The sequence below is a fragment of the Penicillium antarcticum genome, assembly GCF_028974205.1.
Source record: "Penicillium antarcticum strain IBT 31339 chromosome Unknown utg000009l_segment0_segment0, whole genome shotgun sequence".
Taxonomy (NCBI): Eukaryota; Fungi; Ascomycota; class Eurotiomycetes; order Eurotiales; family Aspergillaceae; genus Penicillium; species Penicillium antarcticum.
Window position 1 is genome coordinate 500,298 of NW_026695307.1, and position 24,112 is coordinate 524,409.

Below are 24,112 nucleotides of genomic sequence, written 5' to 3' on the forward strand. Positions count from 1 at the left end.
ACCTCATCTATTGGCTCGAGGCTCAGATCCTATTCATGTTTGTCCAGTGGCGATTTGATGCTCCATTCCGGCCGGCTTGGCATGTTCGGTCCAAGACCGGCAAGCTGCAGGTCCTTTTCTGAACTCCCAAGTCTATATGCATTGCTCATGCTCGGCGGCCTAACTATAGGAGCGGTAAGGGAAATAGTCTGCATGAGATCTATCGCCCTCTTATCTTTCTATCGGTGAGGAGACACGTTTCACGGAGGCGACAAACGGAAGATCTTTCCGTCTCCTTTTTTAGTTATGCAAGATCATCTCTGCCCCGCAGTCCTATGGAAAATTTTCTATCTCCAAAGCGAATCAGAAGCCTCGAGAAACAATATCTCCAACGCTAATATGTTTTCAGTCGAGAATTCTTCATTGTCATTCCTCCACCTGGCCACTTCTATGACCTTCCAATGACTGGCTCCACTTTCTTCCAACGCCTCTACGGAACAGCGAGCTCCGTATATCTTACATTTTTGATGCCATTTGCAGGTTCCAGAGAGCTCTGTCTTAGATTGAAGTCTACCGCCTGCTTGGATACAAGAATAGCACACTCAATAAACTCTCCTGCAACCTCTATGCACGTGTTGCACGTGTAGAACAACATTCATTTCTGTCGGCAGTTGACTCCACTCCTTCGGGAAGCTCCATAGACCCTTTATGTTGAGCATCACAGTAAATTCCGCCGAGGACTGGCGATCACATGTAGTTCTCTCGTTCTGTGAGTAGCGCCGTTTTCTGTGAGTTTTACGATGACGATAGGAGTCAAGGTTTTGTCCATACGCCACGGGGCCTCCCTCACCTGGCTCCTGGAATTGAAGCTTGGCCTTATCGAGACAATGTGGGTCGACTCGAACCAAGAGAGGGGTTGCGGGAAATGAGGGAATTGGAAGGATTGTGAAAACAATGACAACTACTATTTCTATGCAGTGCCACGTAGGAATTATCGAGTCTGTCTTGACATGATATTCACCCGCCTCAGCCCAATTCCAAATTTCCCTGCCTGATTATGCCTCTCTCTCTTTCTCTCTTTCTCAAGCACACACACACACACAATTCAATTGGTTTTCAATGCTACACATAATCAGGAACTATTTCAACGGTATAAAAAAATCATTTATCTTGTCAACTATTTCAAGCATGACGAGGCCAAACTGTTTCCAAATAGTCCCAAGTCTCCAGCTGCGCAGGAGGTAAGTTGACAAAGGTAACACCCGCTTCTTCACAAGTTTTAGAGAGCAGACTCAATCTGTGTCGTATTGATTCCTTGGGCATATAACATTCAAGTCCTAACGAAGTGAGCTTTGGCAGACATCGCAAGCCCAACAGAGTCTCAATTTGATCAATAGCCAAGATGACCAGGTCCGAGTCACATTGGCATAGATACAAGGATTCCAAAGATGGCGGCAACAATGCTTCAAGCTCCCAATGCGTCTCAGCCTCCAGATTATCAATCAGCATTGCAAAAGGAACATGCAACATCTTCAGGGCAGAAAACTCCGCAAAGGAGCCAATCCACCCCCCGTCCTCATCACGATCACTTTCCTCATCCGTCCGAAGCCAGAATCTCTCCAAGGTCGTCTTGTGGTATGAAAGCGACTCTTGAAGATAACCAGACTGAATTGAAATACTACTGACTATTGGGCCACCAACATCGAGACGGAATGAACGCAACGCTATGCAAGACTGGATCCAAAAGCGAAATCCATATTCGTTGTTACTCAGCGCGAGATCGATTTCCTCGATTCCAGAGCAGCGCTTGACGGGAGTCCCAGGGATCTCCTCCTTCTCAAATTCCACGATCATATTTCCGCTCACCTTACGCATAGCCGGGAAGTTGAAAAAAGGGTTCATGTAGTATGAGTCGACTCCGCCTTCTGTGTCACAATGTGCGCCGTAAACTTCTTGAAGATGAGGAAATAAACAGCCCTTATCTTCGGCTGCTTTGGAGAACATCAAATTGACTTTGTTCTCTTCATATGGCCAGGCTATGTCGAGGCTTTGGAGGTTGTTGAGATGTGGAATAAGAAGAGCCAGCCAGGCATCGGAGTCGCCCTTTCTCAGGCCTTGGAGTTGGAACTCTCTCTCTTCGGCGGAGTAGGGAATACCACAGTCGGCATTTTCTATGAGGTTGGAATCGTATTCGTTGTAATCAAATCGAGCTTGGAGGTCTTTCTCCCACGGAGAGTATCCCCAATCTTGCACGTTCAGGTGCTGGACTTCTTTTGCCAAGGCTGGACTTCGTAGAATTGTATTTAAAAATGGGGCCAGGGTTTCAATGTCATGATGGCCGTCACAGAGGCGGACCTGTGAGTACAGGGTTGGCAGGAGCATATTATACATGTGCCGAGAGCTAAAAATCAGGTGTAGGCGGTCACTCTGTGAATTTAGTTGCTCGCCAATCAGACAGATAATTTCGGGTGGGAGCTGCCCCAGGGTATACATGGCTGGTGGGCAATGGGCGTTGAATGGATGTGGAACTAGATATGGAAGGCTTAAAGGTTAGATGGGGGAGATCGTAAATATTAATTAACGTGAATGACGTGAAAGTCAAACAACTAGCTAGGGTGAATGCCGGTCGAGTAATATTGGGGGCGTGAGAAGCCAAGCAGACGGGGAAAAGAGGGAAAGAAGAGGATGATGGTCCTCAGTGGGAGAGTAGACTAAATGATCACAATAAAGCAGTCACTGCATGCTATACGAGGGGCGACGTATTTGTATTATTGGTTTACAATACATTACGTGAATTTCCCGCCTAGTTAGAAATTGAGGTGAGCCCTGATACTATTAGGGTGAGCATCGTTGTAAATGAAGTAAGCCCTTGTTCAGAACAAATTGAGCCTTCTCGAACTAAAGCAAGCCTGCACCGGCATTAAAGTGACCTTATTCGCCTAAATATAACCTCCCCTGACTGTTCTCTTAACCGGCTTCTTACCCAAATTGCGACTGTAGGCGTAGCTCGGAAAGAGGTAGCAGCGCTCGAATAAAATTGTCGCATAGCGACAATTTCCCCTTCTCTGCACTTTCCGCGCCATGAGGGAGTAATCCTTCTTCGTTATTCCTCGAATAATGAAGATTCGTAGCCGGCTACCACTTATGCATTTCTGCGTGGCATAGCTCAGAATTCCGTGATCCACAAGGCGATATGGTGTCACTTGGAAGACTCCTAGGATATGAGCGTATTTCCATAGGTCGAATGGCCAGGTTGACCGGTTTGGGCGTCTGAAGCCAGTCAGTGTCTCGTAAACCCCGAGGAAAGAGATCGATAACATATCGGTCCATCGGAATGTTATTACAAAGCCGAATGTGGGACTTTTATTCTTGTCTTCATCCCAGAAGCATTTTCCTGCCCATTCAGGTACCGGTATATGCTAAGGGATGGAAACTAAGTGAGGGGATGTGACAAGATAAGAGGGTCTGTCAGGTAAGGACGGTCAAAAAGGAAGATATATCGAGAGATCGATGTGTGGCGCATGATGAGGTCGCTTTGGAAATCCAGCTGCTTGGCGACGAGGCAGAGAATTTTAGGCAAGCGCTGTCTGAGCGTAGATATTTCCCGTGTATGTAAGTGAACCGAGAATGAACATTGCAAGTCAGGTCCGTGGGACGCAGCAACGGCTCTGCATCGAAGTAAGTGGAAACAGCCAGGGTGCTCATGAGCGGCGACAGTGGAATTAGACCGGACATAGCCAGGGTCATTATCGGGAGCAGCGAAACTCTCATCCTGCGGCCAGTCTGATGTACGGAGGGAGTAGCTCGCACTTGATGCCCTTCAGTCGGTACATGCATTCGAATCCACAGTCCCCTTTGCTGTTAACCACGAGGTCCCTCCGGTCAAACTCGGCCCTGGCTTTGACGACACAACCCATGGATGGGTGCGCCTCCGATTGCATTGCAACATTGAATGCGTCTGATCTTTAGACTCGATGCACTATCCAGGAATAGTTGCATTGTTTCTAATCGACTGTCTTCTACTGTACAAGCGAAGGCGGAATCAAATCAACAGGCGAACTTCTCGAATGAGTTTCCTGCAGTACCCTCTTGGGAGCTGTACTCGCAGTTGGTGATTGTGTAAGCTGCGTGCTTAAGGGCCTCCGCTATGGCCCTGCCCTAGTTGTGCTCGAAAGACAAAACTATATGCCGTTGCTGACACCGAACCAGGCGGTGCCGTTCATGAAAGATGCTGGGAAGGACATTGCTGTCGGCGTCATATTTCAGATTGCAGCGCTTGATATATGGCGATATATACATGTAACTACAATAGAACAACTGCCTCTTGTTCTATTTGGGGCTTGAATGATATAGCGTGAGCCTCAACGGCAAAGATAGGCCGAAAGCGGAATTATTGTAATAAAAATGGCCGGGGAGGATTTCTCTAGACGAACAAGCTCACTTCCATTTCCACAAGGCACGAAGTACCTTTCCTTGGAAACTAGGTCTTGGAACCTAGAACAAATACCACGCGTTCTTTTCCTTAAGATACTGAAGACGCCCGCACAAAAGTTGCAGTATTGAATAATAAATAATATTGATACACGTTCCACTTGTGCAGAAAGGAGAAACTATGATTGTGAACAGAATAGAAAGGGGTAATCACTAGGTACAGAAGACGTTGGAAGTGATCGAAAAATTAGTCCAGATGAGGCTGTGAACACAATCCATGAATTATCATCCCTACATATATCATCTACCCATCACAGATATGCATATAGGCTCCATTTGCAGTGAATCCCGGTTTGTCTACCCAGAGCCATGGTCTGATTCGGGAAGCAACCACGGACCCCATATACAGAACGACTCCGCATGATAGACCAAAATCAAGTCCCAGGATAAGGAGTGGCATTATTGGGCATGGGCTCTGTCTTTGCTCGACCAAAGATCGATAGCCGGGATTTCGACCGGGCGGGTACGGGCTCTGGTCGGACAACTTCTTCAGCTTCGTTTTCAGGCTCAGTAGGGGTAACAGAAGGTGCGACCCTGGCTTCCTCTACCCTTCTCACACCTTCACGGATCTCCTCGGGAGAGGCACCTTGGGGTGCCGTGGTTGTCAAAGTCTCGGTGGCACGAATCCTCTCTGCGGAGGCATCCTCATTGAGCTTGTTGATTTCTTCTTCTGTTACGAGACGCTCGTTCTCGAGACGGACTTCGCGTCCGCGTTTATGGCAATACCATAGAACGAATAGTAAAACTAAGAGATAAGAGAGTCAGCATAAATGGTCGGAGGTTAGCAGAAAACTATACTTACGGAACAACGCAAGTGACCAGAGCACATTCATACCCAGAACGGCAGGGAATCGAGCTCGCAAGAATGCCATGATTGATCGTAGCATACCAACAAGGGCAGCAGGTTTCGATACAAGCTCCTTCAAGCTTGGCACGTTGAGACCAATTTTCTCCGCAGCTGCAGCTGCCTTGCCCACATTCTGCATGCTGACGCCACTCTTCCCAGCTCGCTCAGCTGCAACAGCCAGCATCTCTGGGGCCAGAGTTTCAGTCCAACGTTCAGGAAGCTTTTCGATAAGCTTTTGCATAGGTCCAGGAAGCTTCGTGTAGGTATCCTGCAACTGCCGATTCCCGTTGGTCAAGAGCATCTCCAAATCACGGTAGGCAGTCGGCACTCCGTTGATCAAGTCCTTGAAAATGAGCTTGAATTTGCGCAGTAGCTCCTGTGTCTCGTCGCTAATAGAGAAGACTCGGTTGTTGTCTGCTGCTAGGTTCAACCGCTCGAGGATATCCGTCATGTCCTCTGCATCCTTGTCCTTCTCTGCACTCTGCCCGTTATTCGAGGTGTCCGAGGTCGCGGGAGGAGTCGAGGTCTCGATCTGCAACTTGTCTGACTCGCTGACTTCTTTGTCCTGTATACGCGACAGATATTAGCACATGCCAGACCAAGCACAAGGTTTCCAAGTGATGAACTGACCTTCTTCTCGGAGTTATTCTTCCAAAACATGGCGCTCCATCGCTTCTTCTTCTGCGGTGTCTGGGCAGTTTCAGGCTTTGGTGTATCTGATCTCGTCAGAGTTGGTTGTGACCCCTTCCGCTCACGCCTTTCCTCCTCCCCAAGCTCTTTTCCAAAATCTTCCGCGGGTGAAGTTGGCAGAGGGACATTCACAGCATGTTCACTCGTCTCTGCTAGCTGAGAAGCCTCATTTGGAGTGTGTTCTTTGGGTTCCGCTGGAATCGGTACAGTTTCCTCCTCAGCGGTTAACGAACGTAGGTAGGCTTCGTCTTCGGGCGATAAGACAGGCTTGGGCGCACTGATCATCTGCGAAGAACGACGACGGTTCTTGATCTGGTTGAAATACTCCATGGAGTTGGTGAGATTACCCAGTTAGCATGGGTAGAAATGAAGGTTTTAATTTCTTTGGTATCTCAAATGGGGCTTTGCGGTAGGCCGAAACGAAGCGGGCGCGTGCTGCAAGCAAGGGCACGGGCGCGATGTGTTCTGGTGATAGATCAACTTTGAGAGCACCTAGATCAAATATTTAGAGAAAATAGTCGAGGAGTTGCGTATGACAAGTCAAGCCATTGTTTTGTTTTCTCATGTGATGATATCACTATCCCCGCAGGTTCCACTGCTGCGCCACCGCATCATCGCACCGCCACATCTCCGTTGAAGCTTAATTTCAAGATTCTGAACGGCTGTATTCTGACCTCAAGGGAATCATTACTGGATAGCTCGTCTATAATTTAATCAAGGACGTCATCAACAAAAAAGAGATATCGAATAGCAGAAAGATCTTTCGGTATTTATCTACACACACAAAAGTCAACAGTTTGAAGTGTCATAGTATTCAGAGTATTATTGAAGGCTCATATCCGTATACGAAAAGGATTGACGAAAAGAAACTATCATAGAGCAATTTGCCACTAAAACGAGGTGCCTGAAACCGACGCTTTAGAGATGGACAGGCGAGAAGAATCTTGATTTTCAAGAGAACTACCTCCTGAACTACATATTATTATTGAAACTATGATAGTAGGAGGATGCGACTAGTCATAATCATACTAAAGCAACGGTACAATGAGATATCTTTGTGTTGCAATGCTCTAGGTTAATGCGTTTATTATCGGTAGAACATGTAGTGGGCCAACAGGCTTCCCGGTGCGTTCAAAAATGGCATCAAGTTCTTGCGCCCTTGCGATGGCTCGGTCAGAGAAGACTTCTCCGAGTGGGTTTTGAGGTATTGGGCGATGGTTGCAAGAGAGATAAATGATATGGTGATAGTTTTCGCCTTCCAGGTACCGGAGAGAAGGTGTTGAAGAATCAAGCTTGGAATCGTATCGGTAATCTGGATCGCTTGTTCGCTCAGCAAGCCAAATTGAATGGGGTAGTCGTTCACTCGGGTGTCCTCCGGCTTTTGGCTTGGAACGAGACCAGACTGTCAGCGAGCGATATCTATATCTCTTGTGCATCTTTTCGCAGCAATAATTGTCTCATATTTTGGACTGTAGTTCGGTCCACTGCCAGTATTGGTAAAATTTGAAGTGTTGCGGATAATTCCATGAGGGTCTTAGCGGGGGTGGGTAACTAACAGTGGCTATGGTAGAAGATATAAGCACGGATACAGAAGTTCCTATATCTGACACGTCATTTAATGTACAGAACAGGGGCCTTCGGAGACGATTGATCAAATCTATCTAACAAAGATCGCCACTTGACCGAGAAGTGGCCGCCGGCTTCATACAAGGTACCCTATCCCATTGAACTCCCCGCCATTCATCCTTGTCGTTAGGTAAAGGTAGGATTGGGGAATGCTTCATCCACTTGTATTCAAAAACATGAAGTTTCCGTTGTCTAGATAGCGTAGTAAAGTGTTCCACTGAATGTCTCATAAGTTGCCCGACTATTCAAGCCGAGACTAAGCGTCAGATAGAAGTCAAGTACTTACGATCGCGTTGATGACTCTGTCTGATACTACGGTCAACCCCAACAACAAAGCGTACAACAAAAACGCAACATATCGCTCCGAGGCAGCCAAGTACGGCTATTTCATCAAAGACCCATCCTACCGCTCATACCCAGAACCTCTTGAGAGCATCTGACCCGCATACCGCATTACGGGTGATACCAGCTGGCAAGAATACAAGTGGAAGATCTTCCAAGCTCTGGATACTAATCGCCCCGCTGCTGTGCTTTGGAAGTTTGCAGAACTTATACTTGTTTTGTGCTTTCTATTTCGCCAAGATGCTCAAGTACCTCTGTCTGTCATTCACCGAGACAGATGTTCTCAGCCTGGATGAGGATTAGTTTGGTATGTAGATCTAGCCAGTGTCAAAGGGCGGGGGATAGTCGAATCCCGTCGGTCGTCATAATCCAACCGTCTGTGGAAAAGATTTAAGGATTCAATTAGATAACCGGTTTTACCCATGGTATGAGGTGCTGTAGGCCTGAAATCTCCCGTAAAATTAATCTTTCTCTCGATCAGACTTTCGTGCAGGTTATATAGTAGTCTGAGACTTTATATCCCGCGATGACGATGACCCCAGCGCCTCCCATAAAATAAGCAACCGAGGCTCGGAATACTATACAAACGAGAAGGTGACCGCGTCCTTGGCAAGCGGGGAAAATTGACATTAAGAATCTAGAGAAGTATATCCTGACTGACGTGGCGAGAAATGGTAACGAGGTCGCGCAGAATTGGAGCCCAACGCCCATCGAAATTAGCAAGGAGTAATATAGGTACTAAGATCAAGATGATAAATTCTGCGAAAAGTAAAATGGGTCTATCTCCGGATCTTACTTTTGGCTATAGATGCATGCGAGATGAGCAGGAGAGTCAGAGCGCTATGCCAAGGATTTAGTCCAAACATCAGTGCCGAGTATCAAGCAAGTTGGTCTAATGATTAGCACCAACAGAGCTTCTATTGTCTATCCCATTACAATAGCTGTGGCTGTACATTCTCGTTTTAAATAATAATGTATGGTTATGCATTCAATGTAACACTGAACAATCCTTCTGAGGCTGGAACAAGCATCTGAACAGAGTGTCAAAGGACTTGTCAATGCTTTGCGTTTCCAATATGCATGGCTCAGCGATTTTGGTCTAGTCTTCCCCGCATCTTCAAGGATTTAAGACCAGCGCCACCTTCAAAAATGCTGTAACTACCGACAGCCAAACATATTGTCATCTAGTTTCCAAACTGCCTCGGTATTTTGCAGACCTGTTGACGAGAAGCCATATACTCAAATCTGCACCCCGCTCCAGTCTAGCATCGTGAATGGTGGAACGATATGCAAGGACTAGAACCGCACTGACACGAGGGCAGCTTCAAGAGACCATCTACACCCTAGGGACACACCGTGTAATCAGCTACCAAACCCCGCGAATTGGCAACGCTAACTTACTGTAGCCTTTATTCTCGCTTATTTAATTTCATGAGAACTCGAATTAGGCAATGGTAGACACCTTTCGCAGAGATATTACTTGAACCTTTAGATAGTGAAGTGCTTGGTACTTTTTTTGCTTCATTCCCGTTGTGATCATAGCAATGCCTAGATATGATTTTACTCCCTTTCCCAGGTCCAGGTGACCTGTCGTCACCGGGCTCAATGCAAGACCCGTATTTTTAATATAGATGCCTGCAGATTGCAAACAATCTAATTCCGTACATGGAACAATTGGTGGCTTTTCAGCCCCTCCCGATGAGTGCCTCGGTCCTCAACTGCCGAATCCTCAACTACCGATTGGTCTTGAGAATGAACTTTGCACTTTCATTGGATATATGCAGCCTAGGTCTTTCCGGAAAAACTCTTCTCTCTTGGGGTCAAAGTGAAGTTTCATCTATGCCCAGTCAGTTTCAAGCCCCATTCGTCGTTTCAGGGTCTCACAGATCTAGCGTGACAAAGGCCATGAATTAAATTATTCGTCTATGTGATCTATCAATTTATTACTTAAAATGACACCAAAATTTGAGCCAAGAACAACAATGCGATAGATGAGCCATAGAATAGAAATTTATTGGAAGATAGAGCAAAAACGTGCTATCATGATCTCTTAAAAATGAGTTATGAGTCGGCTGAACCTCGGAAAATTGAAGTCCGGCATCAATCTGTTCGATATCCAAGATTTCCGCATGGAATCTTGGCACCTGTGGAAACTAGTTATTTACAGCGTCCGAATTGATCACCGGTCCAAGCTTTGATATGTCGAAATACGACCGAGGCTGTTCCGAGACCGTCTCGTTTTTGAGGTAGATCCATCAACCCCACACCGTTGAACGAACCGGCGATTTAGGCTCAACTTTACTTCCGCATTGGGATCGGTCGTCCGAAGCCTTGAAAGTTGGTAGCCACGTTTGATCAACCGATTGTCCTTCATTCTCATTTTTGTAGACGTCGCATGTCATATTTAGGAACTACTAGAGAATTGATTTATCAACAATTTCCTATGAATTTGGTGTTTCTTTGTGGAAAAATTGAACACAATTGCTTCTAATTATATGATCTAGGGTCCTTGTTTTCATTCCTTCCGTCTCCACCCGGCCAAGAGCTGAAGTGCTAGAACGGAGAATTCCCCGAAGGGAGGTACGCATAGCTACCATGCAGCAGTTTGTTTTAGCCTGACGCGCTCTTGTCCTGTTTCAGAAAATCCTTCCGATCCAAACCTCGTGGTCAAGTATCGGGTATGAAGTCCGGGATATATGGGGCGCACAGATGTTTAGAATGAAGCGTCGAAAGGGTACCAGAAGTATTTAAGGAGGAAGATGGCCCGGTGAAATATTCTTTCTTCAGCAGATAAAATTCGGCTGGCCCATTCAATTCCGCTTATTCAATCAATCTTATTAAATCAAATATTTCTATTTATCTTCATTTTCAAAATGTTCCTCGATTCCCGAACTGCTCTGGCTGGGATTGCCATAATCTCCCAGGTCTTCGCCGCACCTGTGCTGGAAGCAAGAGCAAGCCTAGGTACGTTCATCTTATTGCATGTATTCGTTCTGTGAGCTTTACTAACCTCAGTTGAAGACACATCGCTCTGGACTCCTCTTCACCGTGCAGCCCAGCTTTCTTCTGCTGCGTATACTGGCTGCAGCAGCAAGGCTTTTGATATCACTGTTACAAAGTCAATCCAGGATACATTGACGGACACTCAGGTAACCAACCACGTTTCATTCTTAAGTAGAGCGGACTAACATCATTAGGGATTCGTGGGATACTCTTCGGAGAAGAAGACCATCGCTGTCGTCATGAGGGGCTCGACTACTAGTGAGACTTGTCTTGATTTTATATGACATACAATTTTCATTGCTAACTACCATAGTGACTGATATTATGAACGATGTCAGTACCACCCTCGTCACTCCGTCTCTCTCCGGTGTGACCTTCCCCTCGGGGGTGAAGATCATGAGTGGTATCAACCGTCCTTGGAGTGCGGTCCACGACACGGTCATTGCCGAAGTGAAGAGCCTTATCGCAAAATATCCTGACTACACCTTGGAAGCGACTGGACACTCTCTAGGTGGTTCTCTGACATACATTTCCCACGTGGCACTGGCTCAGAACTTCCCTGACAAGCAACTCACCAGCCATGCTATGGCTGCTTTCCCCATTGGCAACGAGGCCTGGGCCAACTTTGCCGGCTCGCAAGCCAAGGCTACCTTGTACCGTGGAAACAACATCGGCGATGGTGTTCCTGTAAGTTTTCCTTTTCCCCCCAGACTATGATCATCTAGGCAGTTACTGACGATACTACCAGAACATGTATGTCAACATCCCTTACAGCTTCAAGCACTATGGAACCGTAAGTAATCTTCTCAAACTTCAATATGCCTACAGTCACTTACCACCGCTTTACGTAAACAGGAGGTCTACAGCTCTGGATTCCAGGCCACCACTCTCAAGTGTTCTGGCCAGCGCGATCTTTCTTGCTCTGCTGGAAATGGCATGTATGGTGTCACTGCTGGTCACTTCCAGAGCTTCGGAATTACTTTGGGCGCTGCTGGCTGTGGCTCCCTTCTGTAGGTCCCCAAAGGCTGCTAGAAAAGGCTATTAGGGCCTCGGATAAACAAGATATTTGGATTGCAGCCATGCCAGCAGCTAGTCAGGCCCGTTGTTTTCCTCTCGCTGGCGATGGAGAATTTGACTGTGTCTTGGTTAGCTAGTTTCTACTTCTTGCTTGCCATTCAACATGACTAGCATCACGAAATGTATTACTGTTTCAGTTACTAGTCAATGATCATTGTTATTGCTATGCCTAACTGCCTGTCAGCATTTAGATATCCTCCCGTGATTTGCTGTCACTAGTGCGCGAGTAGCCAATGTGACGTGAGCATTTAGCGCCAACATGTGCACGTTGCAGCCACACATTCTATCTCAGCCTCACCAGGTGACTTCGTGTCTAATCACATTTGATATCACCTGACCCCCGCATTTAAACCCCCTCTCCGTTCTCTCTTCCTCTTCTTCCTTCCACGCCTGCCAGAGTCGGTAACTGCCCGCAAAGAGAATCTCGTCAGAATTCTCGATTGCGAAGTCATCCCAGAACCGCGTATTCCTCGTCTTTTAACTAAGTTTCGGGGGGTCCATTTCTGTGGAGAGCTTCCGAGACTCACATGCTACGTGTGCATGATAAGCAGCGTCACTCACTCCTTCATTCGACCAACTAATATCATTCTTTCTGATTATTATAGGTTCTTCCATTTGCTTTTGGATATTCTGCTTCACGATCTTTCGGCAGCAGGTTTCCTTTTGCCGTTATGTTCAGGCGCTCTTTCGTAACTAAGAACCGGGCGGGCAAGAACGTCAAGGTTGCTAAGAAGAGACACGAGGAGCAGGCGAAGGAGAAGACGCATCCCAAGATGGACAGTTCCTCGATGGAAAGGTGAGTTGCTGGACTGTCCCGGCCTCGCGCTCCATGGCAATAAGCGGGCCGATTGTTGACTGATTTCTTAGTCCACTTACCAGCCCCATCGTCACGATGATTGTGGGCAGTGATCAGCGTCTCTTCGCCGCCCACGAGGATATTCTATCCGTTTCGCCATTTCTTAGTGCCGCTCTGAAGGAGCAATTCCTGGAGAATGGCGCTAAGGAACTGACTTTGCCCGATGAGTACGAATCGATGCCACTTAACTTTTGTTTGCAGATTCTTATCATCACAACAGGGAACCTGAAATTCTGTCATGTATTCTCGAGTTTCTGTACAAGGGTGACTATTTCCCCCGCCTGCTTCACGGTAAGCGTCGTCACTCTTGGTCCCTCGAGAACGCCCAGGACACCAACGAAACTGGTGGCCGCGGGTCGAGCGAGGCAACCTTCTTCCACCCTGGAGTGGGAGACATTGTCCTCCGTGATACCGTGGTGTATTGTGCTGCCGAGAAGTATGGCCTGGAAGAGCTCAAGCGTATTGCTTTCCGAAAGCAGGGCCTCCAAAGTGGAATCCCGGCCGATGTGATATTGCGATCCGCTCGATACGCATATGACAACACCCCAGATACAGACTCTCGACTGCGCGCTCATTACCTGGCTCTCATCATCCGCAGCCGCAAGACTTTCAAGAGCAGTGGAACTTTGCAGATGGAGATGGAAAATGGCGGCAAGTTGTTCTTCGATCTGTTTGTGGCAATGTGCAACCACATGGACGATCTCTCTGAATTGCGGTACGATTCACCTTCTCTCTCATTCTCAGATCCTTCATTTACTGCTGACTTCTCCTCCAACTCTGAGCCATGAGTACTTACGCTCTCGCCTACTAGCACCAAGCGATCGCCGAGATTTTTCTAGGCGGCTGTCACATTTCCTTTGTATCAGATTGCGTGACGTGGACTTTGAGATGAAATTGAACAAGGGAGGTGATTTACATCAATCAAATTGGCACATTGGCCACGAATTTGAATTACTGGTCTGCGTTCTTGCTTTGACAGCAGATTGACCTTCATTTCTTTCGAGGTTGGCCGCCTTTTGGTTTGAAGAACCAGCCCTATTCATTTTGAATTGGATCGGCGTACAGTAACTTGCGTTGGGCCACTCTACACTCCTTGAACACTCCTTTACTTGAGCCATTTCTTAGGCCATATTTGACTATATCTGCTTCTTATGTTGCGTTGCCTTGTTGTTGCATTTGTTCTCATGGATCTGCTCCTCGAGGCAGCATTTTTTGTGCTGCATCCTTAGCTCTTGGACCACATGTTGATATGATGATTGAGAAACAGAAATCGAGAAATACGGCCGCCTCACATATTTTCCGCGTAATATTGTAATGCTGGCCTAACCATATGCCATACACCGCCATGCTCCCGCTCATTTCACAATTTCCCGATTTTCATTTTATGGGTCAATCACTGCTGTTTCAACTTATTTAGGCTACAGTGTGACTGTCTGATACAGAGCAATTGACACAGATACCTCTCATCTTTTTCTGGTCTGTATATTTACCATCGTCATCTTCTTCATTCACACTAAAGATCTCCATATTCTCGCTTCTCTTTCTTTCTGGCTTCATTACGAAGTCTAAAATACCCGAAGAACAAAGTTGACAGGCACAACACTTCAAGATCTCGGTTCTCATATACTGCAGCAGCAATCTCAATGGACAGCCCGTAGTAATGTTCCGTCGTTCGATTTAGGTTCACCTCTCGAGGTCGGTGGGGATTCAATCAAGAAGGAGGGCATGAACTGGGGACTTTTAGACTTCACTAAATCTCAACATAACACCTTTGCTAACTTTCTACTCAAAGGACGAAATATGACCCAGAAACAAGCGAGAAAACGTTCAACATGTCAGTAAGCCAAGCATTTCACCAGACATTCCTCAATGCTGCAGATTCCACCGTATGTTTTAACGCATTCCAGAGTATCGTTCAATCCCAGCCCAAGATCGTGTTTGACAATATTCGGTCATTCCTGACAGACCGCGAGTTTTCTCTCAGGGTTATACAGGTCTACAAGCCTACCAACATTGGTCGAATTTACCAGCTGGAAGGAGTCGAAGACACCAATGGCCTCAAGGCCGTGAATCTTGGCTTGGGGAAGCTGTACCAACATGCCCGCTGCTTCGAATTGACTGAGTTGATTTCCCTAATTACACTCAAACTTCAGGATCTGTGGAATACGTACCCAGATCTTTTCCACCTCAGGCCGTTGCTCGAGATTACCGTTTTGATTTTCCCTGATGAATATGATGAGAGCAATCACGATCCCTTGCAAACATGGATGCTACGCTTCTTTGCTGAGACGTACGACTTGCTCACATAAGGTTGCTCCGATGCTTTCTGGTCGGTAATGCGCGTAAACCATGGCCTCAAAGATGCCATGCTCAAGCTGCGATCTGGGCTAATCCCTGAGAGACCGAAGCTGTATTCCGATCCCCAGGCTCTCATCCGGAGCCACGGGGTTGAAAGGTTGTGATCATTGTCTGGTTGCCTCCAAACTGACTGTGTCCCTCATCGGTGTAGGCAATGACTCGGTTTCTTACCTCAGTTGTCTATGTTCGTCTCTTTCGGTTCCTCTATCGTGGTGTCTTTCCGCCCCGGTCACTTTGCCTCCTTCATTTGCCTCAAAAGTCTCTTCTTATTTTCTGCTTACTTTTATAATTCCTTATTAATTATATTTTCCCCATCATATACCCCAAAAGTCTATTATTATTTTATACATACTTTCATTTGTTCTTGTTGCCATTTGCTATTGCTAGATCTGCTATCCGTCCAAGGCTTTAATGCATTGCTTTTGCTCTATATTGTTGATGTTACTATCTCTCTCATTGCAAGTCTCTTTCTGTGTAGAAGACTTTGCAGTCAAAAATATGTGATCGCCCCCGTTTCCGGATTCGGTGGTTGTAACAAGTTGATTCATCTCTTTTCTACTCTCTATATTGTAGATATCCAAGCCTTTGATTGTGATGGCTCTTCCGTCTGAAAAATTATCTCCATATTGAAATAATTAGCAGCTGAAATTGGAGATATGAGCTATCAGAGTACAGTACCCTTAAGGCAGGTGTACCGCTTCATGCGATAATTTCGTCTTACTTTGAACTCTCTTGTTTGGCTTGTTTTTTTTTCCCTGCTCAGTTTAAAATGCAATAGTCTTTTCTTCGAAAAGGATCGCTGATACAGAGATGTGAAAGGACAGACTGATGAGACCGTTGTAGGAAACGTTCTATTAGAGAGGCTATTGTGAAAGCGAATAGCGAGAAGAATCCCTCTGTTTCTCGAGAATAAAATGGCAAATCAATTGGTTGCTCACTGATCTACGAATATCGTCTCTACCGATTCACTAGAGAGTCATTTTCAAGCTTACTCACGGAGTGGTACCTATCTCTGCCTTAGCCGCAAGTGGGTTGCTGCCTCATCACATTCCGCTGTCGCACCGCCTAATCCCGTCTCTTCCTGTTAGGCAAAACTCTCCTACAGTTATTTTTACGGCTTTTTTTGAAAAAGAAGTGCAAAGGTTCGAATTCGTGCTCCGGTCGCTTTGTGCCCTTTTCATCCCATCTCCTGTGTTACAGCATCAGTTCCAGGAAAAGCGTCTATAAATCGAACTATCTCACCACCCTCCTCTTTCTTTCTTCACTATCTGCATCATCTCCGATCGTTCCAATGCCTACTTATCGCTTTGGTGAGTTACCTCTCCTGTTTAGTGTTGATTTCTCTCGACGCGAAATGCTATTTCGTGTCCCCTGGACTGTCTGGGTGTCAGCAACGTGCCACATCGTGGACTTTGCGTGCTCAAGTCCTTATCAAGAACACACAATGGATTTATCCCGATCGTCGTGTTCTCCATCTCTCGAATAATTTGCCTACGCGCTTCGCTTCGAGAATTGCTTTTGGGGCCATTGGATGACATCACAGCTAACATGATGATTAGAACTCGCCCGCAGTGGCAGGGCTGGGTGCCAGACTGCGGAATGCAAGAAAGCTGGAGATAAAATCCCCAAGAATGAATTCCGTGTCGGCACCTGGACTGATAACGAACGCATCCAAGCCTGGATGTGGCGTCACTGGTAAGTCCATCTGCCTAATTTGCCGTGTCCCTTTTATACCACCCGCAATAGATCGTCCGAACTATTTGATAAAGAGCGCACTGACGTGACCCAGGGGCTGTCTGACTCCGAAGATCATTTCTCATATGCAGGAATCCATCCAGATTGAGGGCACTGATGATTACAACTTTGAGCAGCTCGACGGATTTGAGGAGCTGAGCGATGAGCTCAAGGACAAGGTCCGTGGTGCCATTGAGGATGGCCACATTCCCGATGAGGACTGGAAGGGTGTAAGAAATCATGTCGAAATCGAATCGTCATCGAAACCACGATGGAAATAGCTAATGATACGAAATTTAGGATGTTGAACTGAACCGCCCTGGCAAGACTGGCTTCCGCGTTCGCGGCAAGAAGGCCGACGCTAAGGTTTGTCTCCTCAATGCCTACTTCCCATACATGATTACAATAGACTGACACCATTACAGAACAAGGACTCTGGAGACGAGAAGTCTCCCGCGAAGAAGCGCAGCAAAGGTGATGAATCTGCCGAGGAAGAGGAGAAGCCCGCCAAGAAGAAGCGTGGCCCCAAGGCTAAAACCGATGCCGAATCTGCGACTGCTGCTGCTGGGCGCAAGAAGCCCGGTTCCAAGCCCGGTCCCAAGCCCGCCAACATTAGCGATGATGAATCCGAAGTCGAGGAGAAGCCGAGGCGTGGTTCCAAGGCTAAGACTGCCGAGAAAGCTGAGGACAACGCTGCAATTACTGCGGATGAGCCAAAGAAGCGTGCTGGTCGCTTGCGCACTCGCAAGGCCAACCCTCTTCCTGCTCAGCCCGATGATAAGGAGCCTAAGCGCAAACGCCACAACAAGGCTCCTGAGAACAACGACAAACCCAGGGCCAAGCGAGGGCGACCCGCCAAGAAGTCCGAGAATGGCAACCGAACTGCCGCTTAAGACAGATCAGGTTTACGCAGCTGAGCCCACCGCCGAGCCTGCCACCGAACCTGTCGCTAAGCCTACTCCCGAGTCTGACGCCAATGACAGCAACTTAGCACTTTTCCATCTAATCGCTCGGCTCGGGTTTCTACAACACAAAAATACTGTCTTCGGAGCTTGCCGATCTGCAGCTGTGCATTCTCTAGTGATCTTCATGTTTCTTCTATGAGAGGTGTTTTTCTATCAACATGGATCCTACCTGGAAATTTATCCTTATTTACCTTTTATTGTTATATTTTTATCCTCGTTGAAGCCTCGCAATATTCCCTTTATGGCGTTGTTCTGTGGGGAGGATTTCCATGATTGAATGGATACTTAGGACATACCCATGTGAAATAGCCTACGGGATATCCAGTACAATTTTAACAAAGAAGCTCCCGTTTCCATAGATCCTGCAGCCTGTGATCATACTGTAATTTAGAATCTTCACTTCAGCGTTGGAAAGCTGATCTGGAGGAGCAATGGAAAGACCATTGGAAAAAGCTGCGGAAAGAGTTGCGAAATCAATCCATGGGAGCATAAGTTTAAATACGTAACCCGCCATCAAAGTCGATATTTGGATCGGGTCTATGTTTTTATCAACACGAACACAGAACGAGAAGGAACAGCTATCATACAGCTATCATATGTCCAGATTGACATGAATTTACGGTTTAGTAGAAACTTATAATGAACATTAGACAGAGCTCCGTCAGATATACTACAGGTAATGCACCTATTGGATACTTTTATACTCCAATTTAGAGCCAGCCTTCTGCACAAGCTTGTCTAGCAAGTCACTAGCGAGTCATTCGCGATAGGAATAACATTCGCAAGGAACAGGCAATTTATAGCGCTAGCCGCTTCCGGTTAGCGGCTCCCGAAGTTGAAGGTCGCATCTCTACACTTCTCGACTGAGACTGTTATTCGACTGGCTCACCTTTTTTGAGTCCGACACTAAGACAATCAGACAACTATACACTAAAGCAGATACGGGATATAACTTGGACTGGACCAAAAAAGCCCCTCCCGGCCACCACAACGGAAGAAAATCCCGCAAATCCTCCCACTTCGCGCAAAGCACCGCGGTCGCATACCCAACCCAAACACAAACCGCCACAATGTCCGAACCAGGACCAGAATCGATCCCTACAAGCGCCGACCCGCGCAGCAAGCGGCCGACAAAGCGCCGCGCCGTAACGCCACACTCAGAGCACGCGAGCCAAATCGAAACACTCTTCAAAGACCCAAGCAAAGACCTGCAACTACCGAATCCCTCAACATCGCGTACATCAGGCTCGCTAGCGCCGCCACCGGAGATTGTCGCCAATGTGCAGGGTTCGTCGGCCGGCGCGGGATCCGGCGAGTTCCACGTATACAAGGCCAGTCGGCGGCGCGAGTATGAGCGGCTGCGGATGATGCAGTCGGAGGTTGATAAGGAGAAGGACAATGAGAGTTGGGAGAAGGAGCGGGAGGAGGCCAAGCGCAAGGATGATGAGAAGACGGAGAAGAATCGGCGCAGGAGGGAGAAGAGGAAGAATGTGAAGGGGAAGAAGGGTGGTGCTGCGCAAAAGGGTGATTCTGCTGTGACGGGGTTAGCTGCCCCGGATATGGATACCAGTGCTGATGGGATTAAGGGCGCCGAGGGTGCTGTGTCGCAGGAGGTTGCTGGTGTTATTATTCATGATGATGACTAGATTGGGATATCTATAGATGCGAGCTGTGTATGATACGAAGATACCCATGTGGAATTTGTTTTCTAAGATGTTCATACAGAAGGAAGAAACCTCAGAGGCAAATCGTGTAGCATTATGTACGGACCTCGAGTCCAAGGATCATTTTTCTTTTTCGTCTATCAATTATTCCTCGCCGCCACCACCGCTGCCAGCCATTTGCTGGGCGGACTTTCCACTGCAGATGTCGTCGACACGGAGGAGAAGACAAGCAGACTGATATATATGTTAGTAAACTGCAGCAAGGATGGAGGAGCGCAGAATATGAATAACTTACCTCGACAGCGGTCTTGATACTCTGGAGCTTGACAGCCTCGGGCTCCCAAACACCGTACTCCTTCATATCGACCAGGTTGCCAGAGTCGCCGTCCAGACCCCAAGAGGTGTGGCCCTCAACGTGCTTGGCACGCAGACGGGTAAGCACACGGATGGGGCTGGCACCAGCGTTCTGGGCCAATGTACGGGGAATAACCTCCATGGCATCGGCAACGGCCTTGTAGGGCCACTGCTGGACACCCTCAATGGAGCGGGCGAGCTGGCTGAGCTTCACGGAGACGGCCATTTCGACGGCACCACCACCGGGGGACAGGCGGGGGTGGAAGATAACGTTGCGGGCAACGGACATGGCATCCTGCAGGTTGCGCTCAATCTCGTTCAGGATATCCTTGGAAGGACCACGCAGAAGAATTGTGCAGGCCTTCGGGGACTTGCACTGGCGCATGAATGTGAAGTACTCGTCACCAATCTTCTCAATCTCGAACAGACCGCAGCCGGTACCAATATCGGATTCCTGGATGTCGTCGACACGGTTGACGATGGTGGCGCCACTGGCACGGGCAATACGGTTGTTGTCGGTCTTTCGCACACGGCGGAGGGCTGTGATGTTGGCCTTCATCAGGAAGTGCTGCGCGAGATCTAATAACCCCCAAATGTTAGAACGTCATCATGCATCTCTTTGAAACGTTGGATTCCTTACCGGAAACACCCTTCTCAGTGATCACGACGTCGGGCTTGAAAGCAAGGATGGCCTCGCACATGTGCTTGACCTGCTCCTCCTCAATCTGGAGCATGCGGTTCCAGTCGTCTTCCTTGGAGATCTCAATGTTGGTCTGGGATTCACCCTTCTTGTACTCCAGAGGGCAGTCAAGCAGAAGAATACGGGGATTCTCGATTCTCCGACGCATCTTGGGATGCGTGATATCCTTGTTGACCATCACACCATCAATAACTTCGGAATCCTCAATTTGACCACCGGGGATCTTCTCAATACGGGCGTAACGTTTGATGTCTACTTCCTGCTTTCCACCACCAACGTCGAAAGAGACTGTGCGCACAGCGGCCAGGGCGAGGCTACACATGAGATCCGACCACCGAGACACGAATTTGGTTCCGATAGAGGACTGGATAAGGGAATACATGGCCTTGTCATCAGTGATGTCGACGGGTGTCGAAACCTCCTCGACGATCTGGAGGGCGTCTGCGAGGGCACGCTTGAAAGCCTGGATGATGACGACGGGGTGGATGTTACGCTCGAGCTGGGGGAGGGCCTGGGCCAGCATTTCACCGGCTATCAAATATCAGTCATTGTCCATCACAGTATCCCACATGTAGCCATACCAAGGATGATAACCGTTGTGGTGCCATCTCCAACCTCCTCGTCCTGGGTACGGCTGAGCTCGATCATGCTCTTGGCCGCGGGGTGCGACACTTCAATCTCTCGCAGGATAGCGTGGCCATCGTTGGTCAGAACAATACCACCCATAGGGTCGAGCAGCATCTTCAACATCGCCTTGGGTCCGAGACATGACCGGATGATATCCGCAACACTGGTGTTTACCGAATTAGCATCGTCCAGGGAGAAGCAACGGGGGATCGGGGGATAGCGTACGTCTTAGCCGCAGTGATGTTAGACAACTGCGCACGGCGGCCGACCTGACGGTCGCCGGCATTGGTGTCTGGATGACATGTTAGCACGTAAAGGGGATCCAAGCAATGGGGGGTATCGAACTCATCACCACCACCGGAGCCTGCATGTTGGCGGTGGTTTGTCGGAATTTGAGCTGGAACTAAAAGTGGAGTAATCTGGTAAATGCCTTCCAGATAACAGAAAATAAACCACGAAGATAAATGACAATCCAGGAGTTCCGACTTCAACGCTGTTCGCCCGCATTCCATCAAATTTCCAGGCGAAGTGGGAGCTCCCTCACGCTAGTCCAAATATGGCTAGCGCCTACCCCTAACAAACTAGACAAACATCCCAACTATACTCGCAATTTTACTATTTGCAACTTGAGAGGGCAGATATCATGTTATACAAATTCATTTTGTTCGACTAAATCCAGACGAATCCTGGTGGAAGTCATATTGTACAAAAGAGACCAGCCTCGACAAAACTGCAATCTCCAACTTCAACTTGACGGTGTAGAAGAAGGTTTTGAGCACAGTTTGGATGATGAACAAGCCCAGAAATTCCATCACAATCAGAGATATATCCATCAAAATGATAGCAGAATTTATTGCCAGAAGTTGATACATGATGTTTGTCTTCCGTTTGCTCCTCGTTGGGTAGCTGCGTAAAAGTTTGACAGTCTGCACAATGAATATGCTGGAGATGATAATCTCCTGGACGAAGAAGACGGTCAGTTGCACCTTCTCCCAAACGTTGAAAAAGCGACCAAAGTCAAGATCACAGGCATAGACAACACCATATGAGGCAATTATCTGGGGTATTTGGAAGACAATTGCGTCAAAGATGATCATACCCAAGACAAACCGAAGGACTCGTTTGTTTTGTTGCACGAGATGCAGCCGGGAGTAGAGAACCAACGACTGGCCAGTCACCATGATACACCATCCCGCAGTCGACAATGTAACTGGGATCCATATGGGCGCAAGTTGGAAATATTTCAGAAGCAAACCCAGGGCGTCGGGAATAATGCCAAGAAGGGCTGTTATGAGAAGACTCCAGAAGTAAAGTCCGCTGTAGGTATGAAATATTGAAAACACCAAGACAATCAACTCCAGCGAGCTGTATATGGCAATGCCCAACAGGCTGACGATAAAACCCTGGAGAGCGAAGCTATTGCCAGTGTATGAACCGACTATCCCTTCAACGGGGGCGGAGCATTGGGCCATGCTGAGCGTATGTCATCTGTTTCAGCAACCAACACCGGGTGAAGGTATGCCGCATTGTGCACCTTGCTTGCAAGTTCCTGAGACTTCAATCAATCCCAGGGAATGTATTCAGAGATATGTCGTCAGCGTTGGCCCTTTGTCTGCACGTGACCGTCCGTTTCCATGGATGGATGAAGCCTAAGTGGTGGCCAAAGCGACATCGAAGTTAAGTCACATGGCCAGACAAAGGAACTTTGAAACGAATTAATTTCATCCTGGGGAAAGATCGATCTACCGCGACTTGCGAGCGGCCGGCGATTTGTTGAGCCGCATCACGTGCCGGCCAGCGAGCCCTAAGTCACCATGTCCAACGCTCGCAATATTATCCCCATCAACACTTTTCTCATAGACAATCTTCTTTCCTCCGGGGTTTTTTTTTATTTCATAGTCATCGAATTCTCAAAATTTCATAAAACTGTCTGTAGCTCTCGTCCGTCATTGGTAACTCCACGCAGAAGGATACATTGACGCAGTGGATTGGATTTCGGCGAAGTAGGTTCATCGAGGCTCGTAAATCATCGCCTGTGTCAATAAATCAAGTTAGCACATGGACAATGTATATCTATTATTTCTGCTTGTACATAGCAAAGCTCGCAATAAGTCAGGGCTGACCTGGCTTGTAATCACTCTCAGAGTCAATTGTCTCCACCAAATACCATTGTATAACTAGCGAGTATTGTTGGCATTGTAGGTGCAGGAGCAAATTATTTCGTAGCTAACTCCGAGTACCCCGGAGGGATTCTGAGTTGCGGTCATCATCTAAAACACTCCAATGTGTCAGTATCGGTTGATCAAATGAAGTACAGGAAAGCTTCATGCCCTCTGAAAAGTATCCAACTGTCCATACTCACTGAGGATCTAGAATGACCAATGGTTTGAGAACCCAGCGCCTGCTAGGACGCATGGAAAGGAAGGAAGACTCAGCCGGGAGAAGGGCCTGAGTCAATATTGTGTGGATGGAGCGTCGCGTGGTTGATTAAGTAGCACGTGCTTCACGAAAATTTGCGAGTTTCTTTTCTGCTAAGTTTCTCCGTTTTCTTTGTTTGCGCTCAACGGTGCTGGCGTCCAATTTCCGCTTTTCAGAGCCTACAGGTCGTGAGAAATAAGAGTCCCTTGTGTCAGCCTACTACTCATCACTTTTCCTATTAGTCCTGCTTGGTATCACTATCGACTACTTCTATCAAGGAATATTTGCACTCAAACAGAATTCATTGATAGATCAAGGCGCAACATATCTTACAGGTGCTAATAAATGGAAAATACTCAAACAGACAATCATCAAATGGGT

At 47.5% G+C, this 24,112-nt stretch overlaps 9 protein-coding genes across 9 annotated transcripts; 5 read left to right on the top strand and 4 right to left on the bottom strand.

The window, feature by feature from the left end:
* Window positions 1-1,161: 1,161 nt before the first annotated feature.
* Window positions 1,162-2,472, bottom strand: N7508_008543 (uncharacterized protein; the record flags this gene model as incomplete). The annotated part of the gene is made up of 1 exon (XM_058466607.1): window positions 1,162-2,472. One exon carries the CDS (start codon window positions 2,470-2,472, stop codon window positions 1,162-1,164), a length of 1,311 nt encoding a protein of 436 aa, XP_058314453.1.
* A 2,372-nt stretch (window positions 2,473-4,844) lies between these two features.
* Window positions 4,845-6,337, bottom strand: N7508_008544 (uncharacterized protein; the record flags this gene model as incomplete). Its single annotated transcript, XM_058466608.1, has 3 exons — window positions 4,845-5,215; window positions 5,273-5,882; window positions 5,948-6,337. 3 exons carry the CDS (start codon window positions 6,335-6,337, stop codon window positions 4,845-4,847), a joined length of 1,371 nt encoding a protein of 456 aa, XP_058314454.1.
* Window positions 6,338-10,848: 4,511 nt separating this feature from the next.
* On the top strand, window positions 10,849-11,992 carry N7508_008545 (putative alkaline lipase; the record flags this gene model as incomplete). Its single annotated transcript, XM_058466609.1, has 6 exons — window positions 10,849-10,939; window positions 10,997-11,124; window positions 11,173-11,236; window positions 11,292-11,665; window positions 11,727-11,771; window positions 11,834-11,992. 6 exons carry the CDS (start codon window positions 10,849-10,851, stop codon window positions 11,990-11,992), a joined length of 861 nt encoding a protein of 286 aa, XP_058314455.1.
* Window positions 11,993-12,726: 734 nt separating this feature from the next.
* On the top strand, window positions 12,727-13,699 carry N7508_008546 (BTB/POZ domain-containing protein; the record flags this gene model as incomplete). The annotated part of the gene is made up of 3 exons (XM_058466610.1): window positions 12,727-12,851; window positions 12,923-13,078; window positions 13,132-13,699. The coding sequence occupies 3 exons, from the start codon at window positions 12,727-12,729 to the stop codon at window positions 13,697-13,699; spliced, it is 849 nt and encodes a 282-aa protein (XP_058314456.1).
* A 1,044-nt stretch (window positions 13,700-14,743) lies between these two features.
* N7508_008547 (uncharacterized protein) lies at window positions 14,744-15,220 on the top strand (the record flags this gene model as incomplete). The annotated part of the gene is made up of 1 exon (XM_058466611.1): window positions 14,744-15,220. One exon carries the CDS (start codon window positions 14,744-14,746, stop codon window positions 15,218-15,220), a length of 477 nt encoding a protein of 158 aa, XP_058314457.1.
* A 1,340-nt stretch (window positions 15,221-16,560) lies between these two features.
* Window positions 16,561-17,896, top strand: N7508_008548 (uncharacterized protein; the record flags this gene model as incomplete). Its single annotated transcript, XM_058466612.1, has 5 exons — window positions 16,561-16,579; window positions 16,829-16,964; window positions 17,059-17,233; window positions 17,304-17,369; window positions 17,429-17,896. 5 exons carry the CDS (start codon window positions 16,561-16,563, stop codon window positions 17,894-17,896), a joined length of 864 nt encoding a protein of 287 aa, XP_058314458.1.
* A 1,142-nt stretch (window positions 17,897-19,038) lies between these two features.
* Window positions 19,039-19,614, top strand: N7508_008549 (PRKRIP1 family protein; the record flags this gene model as incomplete). Its single annotated transcript, XM_058466613.1, has 1 exon — window positions 19,039-19,614. One exon carries the CDS (start codon window positions 19,039-19,041, stop codon window positions 19,612-19,614), a length of 576 nt encoding a protein of 191 aa, XP_058314459.1.
* Window positions 19,615-19,776: 162 nt separating this feature from the next.
* On the bottom strand, window positions 19,777-21,683 carry N7508_008550 (chaperonin-containing T-complex subunit CCT3; the record flags this gene model as incomplete). The annotated part of the gene is made up of 6 exons (XM_058466614.1): window positions 19,777-19,866; window positions 19,928-20,565; window positions 20,627-21,217; window positions 21,268-21,476; window positions 21,539-21,605; window positions 21,659-21,683. The coding sequence occupies 6 exons, from the start codon at window positions 21,681-21,683 to the stop codon at window positions 19,777-19,779; spliced, it is 1,620 nt and encodes a 539-aa protein (XP_058314460.1).
* Window positions 21,684-21,969: 286 nt separating this feature from the next.
* Window positions 21,970-22,785, bottom strand: N7508_008551 (uncharacterized protein; the record flags this gene model as incomplete). Its single annotated transcript, XM_058466615.1, has 1 exon — window positions 21,970-22,785. One exon carries the CDS (start codon window positions 22,783-22,785, stop codon window positions 21,970-21,972), a length of 816 nt encoding a protein of 271 aa, XP_058314461.1.
* Between the last annotated feature and the right edge of the window lie 1,327 nt (window positions 22,786-24,112).